The 14,788-nt window shown below is 40.8% G+C and overlaps 1 protein-coding gene across 1 annotated transcript; it reads left to right on the top strand.

Moving 5' to 3' along the window:
* Nucleotides 1-1,907: 1,907 nt before the first annotated feature.
* On the top strand, nt 1,908-5,320 carry LOC147862420 (putative E3 ubiquitin-protein ligase RF298). Its single transcript, XM_087320975.1, has 2 exons — nt 1,908-4,359; nt 4,636-5,320. Exons 1-2 carry the CDS (start codon nt 1,963-1,965, stop codon nt 5,164-5,166), a joined length of 2,928 nt encoding a protein of 975 aa, XP_087177101.1. The 5' UTR covers nt 1,908-1,962; the 3' UTR covers nt 5,167-5,320.
* Nucleotides 5,321-14,788: the final 9,468 nt, after the last annotated feature.

Below are 14,788 nucleotides of genomic sequence, written 5' to 3'. Positions count from 1 at the left end.
ACCAAAATACATTAAGCCTATGCATGTCAAAGTCTACACTCTACAAAGCTTGTTTGTGCATATCCATGAATCACGACTCTTATGAGGAGATTGTTTCTACATATGTGAAAACTCTTTTTATCTACACCCACAACAAAATTATACCTCAATATTCTAAGGACCTCATTTTAGATAGCACACATAAGGAACTTCCTTCAAAAATTCACCATAAACATGTAGCCAATCACCATAGTAACATACAACATGTATGTCATTGTTTAATCAAGGTGGTTGCACAAATGGTGGATTATGAAAGTAGCTTTTGAATCGTAGTTCATAGGGGTAGAAATCCACCAAAAAATTAGAAATACAATGGTCAATGAACACCCACTTTTGCACAATGCTCAATGCTCTAAATTTACGTTTTTTGCGCACAACAATTTAGCTATGCATCAACCTCCTATGGAAATGGCATACCACTTGTCGAGTGTTGGGTATCATGTTTGATGATGAAAAAATGCATGTCCATCAAATCAAAGCCGTGTCGATGTCAATTGACTTTAGGAATGGTTCAAATTGATGTCCAACACTTTATACAATATGGACATCTAAGTGGATGGTTGAAAAGATAATACCATTCATTGGGTGTGTCTTGGTTCAATCATATGTGCACAATCTTGCTCAAATAAAATGCGTCCAATCTCAATCTAATTGCTTGCGCCAAGCTCCATCCAGGCAAATCGAGCAGAGGAGGTGGGTCGAGGTCAGGAGCACCAGATCTATGGAGGCTAGAGAGAGAGAGAGAGAGTGGAGAGAGAGAGAGAGAGAGAGAGAGAGAGAGAGAAGATGTGGTCAGTGTGGTGCAGCATTGCCCATGTGAGAGAAAAAGCCCATAAGGCTCTCAAAAATATACATTTGTATGTAAAAGGGCAGAAAATACACGAAAAATGGAAGGAAAAATTCGGCCTTTATACAGACACGTGTCAGTGGGAGAGCGGACAAATCTGTGTTTTTTTTTTCCTTTTTCCTTTTTTTTTTGGGAGGAGAAGAAGAAAGCTTTGTTTCGCCATAGCCAATCAGAAGAGGACGAAACCATCAGAAACACTGTATACGGAAGAAGGCGACATAGGTAAGGTTCTTCTCTTCCAATCCATTTCGAGAAGAAAGAGAGAGAGAGAGGGAGTATGAGAGAGAGGCTTCATATAATCATCTAACAGTATATTCGCATCCTTCACCTCTATCGCCATATCCTGACAGGGAGCGATATAACAGAAGAACATCATCTGTATGAAACTGTGTAATCACCTTTTCTTCCATCGACAAAGAAAGATAACAGAAGATCATATCTGCATCGTACAACGTACTCGCTCCGGCCATCTCCATCTCCACTGCTTCCCTTTGCTTAAGGTATGTTATCCTCAACGATGCTGTCAAAGTTATGTCTTTTCTTCTTCTCTCTGCTTTGATGTCATCCTTTTGATGCATGAAACACGGTGGTCACATGCATCTGATTGTTGATCAGACACAAGCTTGCCTCATCTCTTTCCACCTCCATGTTTTCTTTGCCTTTCTGCTTCATTGTCATTCGTCTGATGCATCATACACCTATCCACATAGAAAGATATGTCACTGTTCAGAGTTCCGTATATTTGCCTTTGATGTAACCTTTTACATGAACAGTAGTACACGAGGAATGATCTTTTCACAAAGTTTTGCTTCCCAGAGTTTGACTATTGTGCTTTTTGTTCATATTATGGTGAATCACCCGGAGACTCAATCCCTCGAGTAGGAAACCATTCTCCATCTTTTTCCACTTGTTCTTCTTTGATTTCATCCTTCTGTAGATGATCTTTTAACAACATTGCAACAGCTGTCTCATCATTCAGACAAGAGCTTCTCTTTCGGTCTTGCTTTTCAAGAGTTTGAATTGATGGCTATTTTTTTATTGGTTGAATCTGTTTAGATCCGTTTCCCTAGGAGACCATGCGAAGTGGTTTTCTGAACTCCTCTACTTCTGACTCTCCATCCTCTGGTATGGAGAAAGAGAAAGGAAGCCGCAACAAGAGGAAGTACATATCAGACCCTCATCATCATCATCATCAGCAGCAGCAGCAACAACAATCTATTGCTTCAACCCTCCGTAATGGTGAAAGTAGTAAGAATGGTGTGATTCTTGATGGTAACCTCTGCAATAACAGTAAGAATGGTGTGATTCTTGGTGGTAATTTTTGCAATAACAGTACTCACACTACAGATCCTTCTGCTTTTGCACCTGATACCAATGGATGCTGTAGCTATGGCCACCACATGATGTTGCCAAATCACTTAAGCAGTCACAAACCTCTTGAAAACGCTCCTACTGTAGACTGTAGATTGCAACCTGGTGTGTTCTCCCCATCTCCTCAACATATCACTCACCCTAAACATGGCAAAGAGTATCCTGAGCTACATGATGTTTCAGATTGGGATCAATTCTCTGAAGCACAGTTGGAGGAGATCTTGATAAGCATGTTGGATGATGTTTACAAGGATGCCATCCAAAGGATCACCACTTCATGTGATTATAGTCATGATGATGCTTTAAATGCTGTGCTTAGAAATGGAAGATGGAATGGGAGGGATGCACTCTCCAGTATAGTAGAGAGTTCATTGGCATGGTTACAGAATAAAGAAGCCAGAACCACTACTACTGGAGATACAAGTTTCACAAATTTGAAGCAGATGGAGAGTTATGTATTAGCAGAGATGATATGTATGTTAAGAAAAGTTCGGATTCATATGAGTAAAGGAGATGCTATGTGGTGCTTATTAATGTGTGATCTAAATGTATTCCTTGCATGTGCAATGGATGAAGATGTTGCACCAGCTTCTAGTGTCAAGGATAGGGTTGTGCCAAATGTCGTGCCATCCACAGTATCTGGTAGCGATTCATCATTGTCAAATGTACCTCTTAGCAATACTGTTGCTTCCATCCCATTACCAGAACGCATTCCTCAGGTAAATGCACAGTCATTTACGCCATTTAAAAGCTCTCACATCGATACCTGCTCAGCATTTTCTACTCCAAGGTTTTCATCTTCTTCTATTGGCAAAGTTTCTGTAGCATCCCGCAAAGGAAGCTCCAAACCATCTCTATCTAAGAGCGCACGTGCTCCGCTTTTCACCTCTAAAAACAATGATTCTGTTAAGTCATCTCAAGGAAACATTTCAAAGAACACAGCTGTTGTGAATTCCTATCAGTTTTCTTCATCACAGGTTCCAAATTTGGAAGAACATGCCATAAACCCTGGATTGTATTCTCCAGAAAGTAATAGTAAACTTGAGTATGTCGATAAAATGCAAAGTTGGCAACCTGACCATGTCGTTCCAAGTGTTATCACATCTGATGTTTCATCTCACAGGGTGAGAATGGCTCATATTTCTGATGCACACCATGTACCTCATTCTCTTGAGGTTGATTCCAATTCAAGTAACCCTTCATCATTTCAAACAACGTCACTTCAGCAAAATTCTGCTATATTCAGGGGGAATGATAAGGTTTGCGTGAATGTGCAATTACAACCTGTTACCAACTATCCAGTACAAACAGATCTCCAGATAGGCCGTCCGTCAACTGCTACACTTACTAGTTTTCAAGGTTCTGCTTGTGACAGCTGGACAACTCCAGCTGCATCGCTAGCTTCAACCAGAGGAGAGCTCTCATTAACAACATTGCCCATAGGTAATGCAGGAAAAGAATCCAATGGGAATTCCCACATATATGATTTCAACAAAGAGATCCCTTCTCCTCCGACAGATCATAGTTCTTCTGACAGTAGTCAATTGTTGGATTGTGTTGATCCAAATGCAGAAGAGCGAAAGACTGTTATGCTCTGGCAACTCGTTGACCGTGTAAAGTATCTTGAATCACAACATCAAGATTGGACTGATTGGGCCCAACAGAAAGTCATGCAAGCTACACGGAGGTTAACTAAGGATAGTGCCGAGCTTAAAGCTCTAAGACAAGAAAGAGATGAATACATTCGCTTGAAGAAGGAGAAGCAAACACTAGAGGAGAGCACAATGAAGAAATTGGCTGAAATGGAGAATGCTCTGCGAAAGGCTGTAAGCCAAGTAGATCGAGCAAATTCAACTGCTTGGAGATTGGAAGCTGAGAATGCAGCAGTTAGAGGTGAGATGGAGGCTGCAAAACATGCTGCTGTGGTGTCAGTCTCTGAGTGTCAAGAGGCTTCCAAAAGAGAGAAGAAATCAACAAAAAAAGCTCAAGGCTGGGAAAAGCAGAAACTAAAGCTTCAAGAAGATCTCCTTGATGGAAAACGAACCTTGTCTAGCTATTTAGAGCAACTTTCACTAGGAAAAGATCGCCTGCAGCAAACAGAGGTGAGCATTCTAGGATTATATAAGTTTGCTATATAACAGACAGAAGTGGGTGTTATAGCAAATGATATGGGAGAAAAAGTTTGTTTGTTTTTGCATATAGGGAAAACTATGAAGTACCCCTGTTTTTATTTCCCCAAATGCTTTTGGTCAAACCACAAAATAGAAATTATATGTGCTATTTGAGCAATTAATAATTATCAAACATCGCCAAATACTTACAGATACTTAATAGTTTCTCTTTTTATATGCTACTTTTTCCATATGCATAAATTTTAGGCAAGATTGAGACAAGAGAAGCTAGCAGTGAAAGAAGTATTGGTGCGAGCTGAAGTGGCGAAAAAGGCAAGAGAACAATCTGAGCAGTTGGCCAAGAGGAGAGAAGAGACAATGCAAAAGAAATACGAGGCAGAATCGCAACGTCATCGTGATGAAGTGAAGAAGTTAGAGAAGGAGATTGCCAAGGTGAAGTTATCATTAGGGTTGCAACCATCACCATTAAGTTGGGAGAACAACATCGGAGTTAATTCTGGTAAGGTAAATACTTGCTCAACACAAAAACTAAAAACTATGCATGCAAAGCTGCTATCAGAGATCGCGGAATTGCAGAAGTCTCAGGTGGATGTTCGTCGAGATCGGGAATGTGTGATGTGCATGAGTGAGGAGGTGTCTGTTGTGTTTCTACCTTGTGCGCATCAGAGTGTATGTGTTAAATGCAATGAATTGCATGCAAAAGCAGGTCTCGGAGATTGTCCATCTTGCCGAACACCCATTCAGCGGCGAATTCCAGTATATGGAGTTAGGTCTTGAAAGAGTGCATTCTCTACTTTTCTATATAAAGGACATAAATGCTTGAGCACGGAACAGCTTTTAAGCTTTGATAAGCTAACTGCTTCTAAATCAGTAAAACCTGATTACATGAAGCTAAGTGTTTTTTATTGGAGTAAATAAATAGAGTATGGTTATAGTGTGTGCACATAATAATTTATGCTCCCTGTTAATCTTTCTCATCCTTTTGTTCTAGTTTGTTAGGAAACAAGGCACTACAACTTTATGAGAAAATATGATTTTGATTTATATGGTTTAATTTTGTGAATGTTGTGGCTATTCATAACCATAACTTTTAGGTGGCAATGATATTGTTGAAGGACATTGGGTTGTATCAACATGAGAAGGGGGAGTTTTGGAGGTCAATATTAAGATGATGGTAGTGGTAGTGGTAGTTCTCTATACTAACAAGGTAAAATTTCCACATTTGAAATCCTCATTAGGGTTGTATTCAAGCTTCTGGTTGAAGTTCTTTGAAGCCAAACTTGGTGAATTTGCTTGGAATGGCCTGAGATAGAGGGTTTATTTTGAGGCTAAGGGTTTGCAAAATTGATGTTTGAGGTAGAGGGATCATCCTTTTGGGAATTTAGTGTGCATTGATATATGCAAGATGAACATCCCGTGTTTTTTAGGTTTTGTTTGTGTTTTCTGCAAAAAATACACAAAACTAGTGACAAGAGGTGAATGGTGGTGCATATCATGGGAAAAAATCAAAGCGAAGATGAGAAAGAAAAAGGAAATATAGAAGTTGGGGTAGGAAAACTCACCAAAGAATAGGAAAGCCCAAAACCTCACTTTGCTGACAACCACAACCTTGGAGGGACCAACATTTGCATTGTGGATGAATTGTCTTCTACTTGTGCAAGACGGATCAAATTTGGAGGGATGGCCTCCTAACACCACCCAAGGTTCAGGACCAAGGTACATACTTTCTCAAGAAGAAATTGATGATAGAACTAATGCAAATTACATGCTTTGTCAATCTACATGCAAATGCATTGTGTAAAATTGCTTGGAGTCTTGCGATTAAGAACATGAACTCGTCTATGATCCAACTATAAGGCCTCTACATTGTTCCAATGATCCTATATTCCCTCTTGTAGCTTGTTCCTCAAGGGGTTAGGATTAAGTGATCTAGCGTAAAGTATTGATGTTATATTTTTGGTTGAAACTTGGGGGCATGATGCAAGATACATACCTAAGATAGATGACTACCTTATAAAAGTAATGTAGTCTCACTTTTTGGTTGAAACTTGGGGGCATGATACAAAACACATACCTAAGATAGATGGCTACCTTAAAATTTTGATATGGTCCCACTCCAAAGGGAATATTGGACAAGCATGGATACCATGAGATCTTAGGTAATTATATAAAATTATTAAAGTATGATGATTATTTATAAGAGATACTTATGAATAGAGATTAATTTGGGCATAGAGAACCTCTACATACCCACATGAAGCTTCCTTCATAAAGAGTCGAACTACTACAATGGATTTGGGTTGGAACGTGATGATCTTTTCACATACTTATGCCAAAATATACTTGTTTTTTAGAAGCTTGGTTAAGTGTTGATTATGGGACACTTTAATGATAGGGTTGGAAAATACCAAAATATGAAGATACCAGAAGAAAATATAACGTATCCTTGTCTATTTCATGGCTCAAAGTATTGTATTCTAACGGATTATGGAAGGATTCTTATATGTACATATGTTTTTCCTTGGACAAATGTACGCACGTATTTATCATCCTCGGGTTGAGGAAGTGTGATAGATTATGTATTAATGAAGGCATGTGATCTATCCATAGTAAATGTATTTAACCTTGGTCTTCTATCCTCTGACTAAGACCATAAGACCTTGTATTAGGACCTCACACTCAATAAACAAATGTAGTAAACTGAAAGAGGAAAAAAAGATACAACATTCAACATTGTTACAATAAAGCTAGAATATATGGAAATGAGGTTGAGAACCATTTGTGAAAGCTCTAGTGGAGGCTTTTGAAAGATGTCATCATTGAGGTAGGATATCAATACTTTCAAATCTGTGTTGTTGGACATAAATGTCTAATTTCCCATGCAATTCTTGGTTTGATGAGGACGATAAGATATATCTTAAACCATTAAGTTTGCAAAAAGGGAAAGTCATGGGGTCATGGCATGACACTAATATAGAAAGGCATTGAGAGTAAAGAAAAGACAATACCTCCAATGCAAGAAAGGAAAAATAAATGGTTGTTTAAGCTCCAACTAAAACTAGCATGGAGACAACTCAATGGTAAGAAAGAAGATATCTAAGTTAAATTTACAAACGAATAGATGCGAGAATATGTATGAAGGTTATATAGGCATGAGGGAGTGGCTCTTATGGTTGAAAACATTGGAACACCTTGTAATACATGCATTCATATTAAAGATATTAACAAGAGAACAAAAAATATGGCTAATGGAAAAAGTCAATCGATGTAACTCTCATTACGAGTGAGCTCTTAAAATGGACAATGCCATGTACTCGTCATTGAACTCTCATGACTAGTATAGATCAAGCTATTAAAATAGGTTTGTTGAATGATTGGCTCATGAATTGGATTAAGCCAAAATAAAAAGCAAGAGATAAGAATCGAGTATCAAATTTATGCACAATCATTATGAGCTCGACTATTGCTAAATTATATAGCATTATCATGGATTAAAAGGTAAGTCCATGGGTTGAAAGTTAAAACAAATGAGAGCACTTGGGAAAGCAGGTTTTAGGCCAAAACACTCCATGGTGGACACTCCATTGTTGTTTAATTGATTTTAAAAAAAACATTCGATAAATTACCATGAAGTGCGCTTTGGAATAGTCAATATGGAGTTGCCATTACATGATTATATGAGCAAGTTAAATGTCAACTAAAAATTGAGAATAGATTCTAAGAATACTTTTTATGTAACATGGGGGATTAAGAGAGGATGTCCATTATCGCCTACTCTTTGTTTTATGCATTGATCAATTGGAAGAAGTGGTGAGTAGGGTTGCAAGAGAAGAAGGATTAAATGCTCTAAATCTTATGCAACAAGTTACCTTATTGTTTTTATATGCACATTTTGTCAAAGTAGTGAACTAACTGTAAATGTGGATAAAACAAGACTGATGGTAATGTGAACCATCCAACCTCATAGATACCCTAATATGCTTGCATGTAAGGGAGGAAATATACAATTTTGTTATGTGCATAAACATAATTGATCATGAGATAGATTTTTAGTAGTTTTCCCTAATCTTATGATGAGTATGTTAGGGTTATTTCGAAAAAGAACAAGGTTATGAATTGTATATTAGAATTCATACAATATGAGATAATTATTAAGTGTATTACCACTTGACCACTTCATATAAAGTAGTCAAGTCTGAACACACCAGGGCCTAGGTTTCTATCTATATAAGAAGACTACTACCTTCTTATGTAGGTTGGCTTGACTTAGGTTAAGACTATGTTTGTGTGGCTATGACTCATGCACCCACCAAAAATAAGTGGTGTGTATACTTTGAGTCTAGACTTAGTGTTGGTTGGAAAATTTATTATATGTTGGAAAATCAATGCAACTAGATTTATACTCCTGGATGGGAAGTGAAGCTAATGTTATTTAATGCCACAATAACACAAGTTCTGCTTTATGGAGTAGAAGTATGGGGAGACAATATCCCTCTTCTTTTTTTCCAAAAAAAACACTACTTCACATTAGTTAGCAAGCAAATTACATCATAGATGACCAAAAATTCCTCTCATCAATCCTCACTCTGGCCTTCCCACCAAAGTGGACACAGTCCCCACCTCATTTTCAACAAAAGTATCCAATTAACTCCTATAACCTAGTAATTTGTACCATATCTATACATATTTACAACACCTAGTCACTGATGGAAACGATTGGGGGAAACAACCATCAGGGTGCTTGGTAGTTCCATTGAGGCCCTGATGATGATCTGCCCACCATAGGAGAATTACCCCATTTCAGCAAGAACTTTGATCGATTTCTTTCAACTGCATCAGATTCCCCCTTAATCGAGTCGTATTGTCCCCGCAACCAAGATACCAACTCAAACCATATATTTAATAACACCTCACTGCTAGGGATCTTTTGATGTTGAAAAACAAACTTACACCGCCTAGTCCAAATGTGCTAGACCGATAAACAAGCCACCATCCTCCATATCTCTTCAAAAAATTCTGAGTTAGCGCCAGGTCGAACTCCAGCCCGTTGAAACACCTTGCCACCCTACACTATAAATCCATGACCGTGGGGGTTTAACTATTCAGCCCATCCTTCTCCTGTTAACTTCAGCCCCTGTACGGACCCCCATACAACTCTCCCATTAACGCCGCATGCTGCCACTATCTTGAGACTTCTACCCCAAATGTTACTAGCCTCTTTGCAATTCCAAAAACAATGAGGAATTGATTCCAAAGGGTGTCCACAAATCTTGCAACCAGCCTCACCACCACGACACCTAAGCCACTCCCCCACCGATACTGCTTTGTGACTAAGGAGCCACAACCAAAGCTTTATTTTTTCTGGCATATCGAACGGCCATAGCCTCCTCCAAAAAGACTTCAACAAGTCATCAGAAATGCCTTTATCCTTCAAACTATTGCGAGTTAGAGTAGCACCCATCGATTTGGAGCCAATGATTTGCCTTCCTAACTTAGTAGTGTACTCGAAAAACCGTTCCAATTTGTCCGTTCCCGGTTTCTGCCACCACACCTCTAGTGGATCCCAATCCAAATCACATATGGGCTTGTTGTCAACTATCTAAAGCTTACAATAAGATTCTAGCTTCCCTGGGTTCGGGTTTACTTGCCACTTCTTACCTTCCAACACTACCACTCGCACTGCCAACCACTGGCCATTGTCTGCCACAACACTTAGGTTGCCCCACAAGCGATACTCATTAGATGGGCATCTGCCTCGGATAATTTGTGCATCACCCTCACCTACAAACCACCCAAACCAGACCCCCTCTTCTTCATTCAGCCTAACTAGACCATCAACAGCCTTATCTATCAAATGGGTCACCTTTTCCAACCTGCTAGTAAACCTAGGACTACCAACGAGACCCTCCCTTCTTTTCCTTTTGAAATCTTCCCATTCTCTTACGGAACTAACATTGTACCCTACCATTTGCCCCCATGGTAAGTATTTTTTTTGGCCAAGCATCATACCGTCATCATCGCTAATCCTGGGGTTCCAAAATAGTGGTTGCCGAAGTTGTTCCTCCATCGTTTTTGGCTACATTAAGACCAACCCCTCTCTTAAACTTGACCAGGCCCTCATTATGGTGTGGGCCACCCTATCCTCCATGCTAGTAGGTTCTTTTAACTTTAGTCCTGGACTGAACAACCACCACTTCTTTGCCTTCCAAGGGCCGCCATTCCTCGGACACCAGAGTTCAGTTCTGTCTCTAAGAAGCAATTTCCACAATTCTGGTCCAGGTTGGAGACTTCGCACCAGGAGCTTACTGAGTAAAGCCTTACTTTGGTGAACCGGATCCACCATCCCTAGTCCACCTTGATTTTTTGCTTTGATCAAACAACTCCAGGCCACTTTAGCTAACGCCATCTCGTGGTCTCTACCCAACCAAAGGAACCCTCTCACCATTGCCTTAATATTTTTGATGTAATCTTTATCTAACATCCAACATGCCAACGAGTGCCACATGGTGGCCAACAAAATGTGGTTTACCACAACCACTCTACCTGCAAGGGAAAGTTTTACTGATGCCCATAACCGAAGCTTTTTTCTGATTTTGTCTTTCACTTGCTCAAGCTGCTGATTTTTCTGAATCTCTACTCCCACCAAAAAGCCTAGATATTTAACATCCCTTCCATTAGGAACCAATTGAAAATCAATATTAGGTTGCCAAAGCGGCCATGAGTTTGGACTTACCCAAAACCCTCTACTTTTGTTCCAATTAATTTTCCCACCTGATGCTTTACAAAACAACTCAATCCGTTTTTCAGCCTGCTGTAAATTAGCATCATTGCCTTGTAGTTAGAGCATAGTGTCATCTGTCCAACAAGTCCTTGCAAGCATGTGGGACAACCAATCCCCGAATTCCTGCATCCAGTCTATTTAAAAAGAAAGAGAATGCCTCTAAAATAAATAAATAAAGATAGGGGGCCAACAGGCACCCCTGCCTAACAGACTTGCATAATGGAATTGATGGGCCCCGTTGCCCTAATACCAACACCCTACTGAAGCTTCCTTTATAAAGTGCCAACGCAACTCATATCCATTTTGAGGGTAATCCCAGCTGCTCCATGACTTTATCTAAAACAGGCCACTGTACTCTGTCATATGCCTTCTTGAAGTCAAGCATGAGACATGCAATATGTTGATTGGTTTTCTTTGCCAGGGCAATTGCTCCCAAAAGGTCAACACATTATCAATTATACATCTATTTTCCATGAATCCTGTTTGTCCAACATTAATTAGTGCATGCAGGTGGGGTTTGACCCTCTGCGCCAGAATATTAGCAAAAATCTTATAGATTGTGTTGAGCAACATAATCGGTCTCCATTGCCTCACATCCGTTACTATACACTTTACCTTAGGAATTAGAAATATTAGTCCCTCTTTAAAATCAATATCCCTCTTAATGTATGGAATGAGATTGAGAAGATTCAAAAGATGTTTTTAAGAAGACAATTGGGGGTCAAATCCACCACCTCTTGTTAGGCTATTGCCACTATGGAGAGTATATATTTATATATATGACAATAAAGTCAAGAATATGTCAAATCATAGATTACTACATCTTGCTTGGATTGTTGGATAAAAATTACAAAAGAATACCAAGAGCAAAATTCTCTCATATGGTTGGGTAGTTGACACCAAAAAATGGTTCAAAAGATGGGCTATGAATGATATCTTAAGCTTTCAAGTGATGTAATGAAATATGTAGTTATAAAGGAAAGGTTAATGGAATTACTAAGGAAGAAGTGGGAAGATGTCTGTAAAGAATCAAGAGATGGATTCTTGTGAAGCGGAAGAGATATGAGTTATGTGTGTGTATGAGAGAGAGTGTGTGTGTGAGAGAGAGACAAGGAATAAGACACAGAGAATACGCAAGGTAAGAGTATATTAACAAAGGAGAAAGACTCAAAACAATACAAGGTGGGAGGAGGGTGCTTTATATAGTCACCCTCTCTCTTCATTAACTACAAGGCTCATGGAGCATGAGGAATGTGAAAGCTCATAAGTTGTGTGTCATAGAATATGATTCTATGACTCATACTAAATGCAAGAATACAAAGAGGTGACTTAATGGTGACTCTTGATCGTTGGAGTGTCTATTCACTCTCAAGGTGAGTTCACACACTAGACCAAGTTGAGCTTGATCCTCAACACGCCCCCTCAAGCTCAAGTCGGGTCGGTTTCAGACGGTATCTGAAATCCGCTTCGACTCGCGTTCCGGAGTCCGCGTCGACTCGTGTCGACTCGCTTTGTGCGGAGTTGTGGAATCCGTGCTCCAGCTTGCGTTGTGCGTAGTTGCGAAGTCTGTGCTTTGCCTTGCGTCTTTCTTCGCAGCTTCGTTGCGTGGTTGCATAATCCACGCGTTGTTGGGTAGTGTGCGCGGCTTGCGGAATCCACACGTTATTGCGTAATGTCTTTAGTACTCCCCCTCAAGCTTGGCAGGCCAGGGATCGTCACTCCGAGATCGGTCATGAAGTGCCACAACTTGTATGCTCCTAAGGCTTTAGTGAAGATGTCGACCGTGTCGAATACAAGTGTATAATGGACGTATTCACACTATCCCTTTCTATAGCTCAAGTTTGGGCCATTTGTGTAATTAGCATAAAGGGTAGTTGCCCTAAGTCGGTCACTATATATAGTGACCTTGTAACCTTTTTGTAAGGTTGGGTGTTGTATTATTGCTTTGTGGAATAAAGAGTCTTTTGTGCCTCTCTCTCTCTCTCTCTCTCTCCATCTCTGTGCACGACCTCAGAAACGATCATACGCAGGTACTTAGAACAGAATCGAATGCTTCTTGATCTTCCGCATAGACGACTTTGATCTCCAACATCTGGTATCAGAGCACGCACAGTATTCGGTCCTTCAATCCGCTGTCGGACGTCGTCTCAGCCTGCACAGCATTCAGTTTCTTGCGTCATTCGAAGAAGAGAGAAGAAGAAGAAAAATGAGGCTCGCATCTCATCGCGTTAGATCATCTTCGCTTGGAGTAAGCCAACAGGTTGTACTCTGTTCCTTGTGATCGTAACCGCTCGAGGTGAAATCCCCTTGTGCAACATTGACACGATCGTGCTCCACTCGGTTAAACGGCATCCGAAGAGGTCACCAAACGCTGCTCGCCGCTCATTGTAACCACTCGGTGCAGATCGGTCTCAAGACAACAACCCCAATTCGTGCTTCATCCGGCTGATCGACATTCGAGAGGATCAGTTGGATCTGTCTCTCTCGTCGCTGCAGCCACCCGAAGCAGAATCGGCCCAGACAATCGGTTTCAATAATCGGTATTCGGCACATATATCCGAAGCGAACCGGGCTCACTCCGACTCGGCAACATTCGGGAAGACCAGTCGGTTCTGTCCCTCAAGTTACCGGAGTCAATTCGAGCAAGTTCAACAATACATATATCCGAAGCCGAACCGACTCGGGTTCAAATCCGACTAGAACGATATCGGGTGAGCCAACCGGCTGCACTCCCACAAGGTTCGTAGTCAACTCCGAACCGAGCTTCGTCAACCGAAACCAAATTTGATGGCATCAACATCCGGCTCGTCAGAAATGAGTCTACGAAAGTTCGATGGATCGAACTTCAACTTCTGGAAGGAGCAAATGCAGGACTATCTCATAGTCAAGGGGCAAATCGATCCCATCGAAAATGAAGAACCTCCAGAAGGATACAAACCAATTGAGTGGCAGAAGCTGGACAGAATCGTCCGCGCCACGATTCGGATGCACCTATCGGAATCGGTATATTTTACGGTGCAATCGTGTACGACAGCATTCGAACTGTGGAAAACACTATCGGACACTTACGAAAAGAAGGTCGCCGCAACGAAGATGTTTCTGATCCGGCGCCTCTACAACTTGCGGATGAAAGAATCTGATTCGGTTCAAGCACATCTCAATGAGTACGAAAGCATAAGCTCCCAAATCTCGTCACAGGGGACGGCAATCGAGGATGAACTCAGAGCAATGATACTCATGAGCAGCCTTCCGTCATCATGGGAAACTTTCGTCACAACCGTGTGCAGCGCGTCAACCACGGCTGTTAAATACTCCGAAGTCACGAGCGCAATCCTGACCGAAGCAGCTCGGAGAAAGTCTTTCGCCAAAGACTCAACAGACGACGCTTACGTAGTACAAGGTTCGACAGACCGATCGAACATACGAGGAAGAGATTCCTCACGGCCGTCGAACAATCAGCGAAGACGGAGCCAGTCACGGGATAACCGAATCTGCAACTATTGCAAGAAACCCGGACACATCAAAGCCGACTGCCGTGCACTCAAGAACAAGAACAACAAGAAGAGTGGCCGGCATGAGGAGATCAATTACGTCAGCTTCTCAGCTGATGTGCTACCA

This window comes from Azolla caroliniana, unplaced genomic scaffold (assembly GCF_043228905.1).
Source record: "Azolla caroliniana isolate FFs.n. ecotype wild unplaced genomic scaffold, voAzoCaro1.0.p SCAF_6, whole genome shotgun sequence".
Taxonomy (NCBI): Eukaryota; Viridiplantae; Streptophyta; class Polypodiopsida; order Salviniales; family Salviniaceae; genus Azolla; species Azolla caroliniana.
This window is presented reverse-complemented; position numbering and strand designations above follow the sequence as displayed.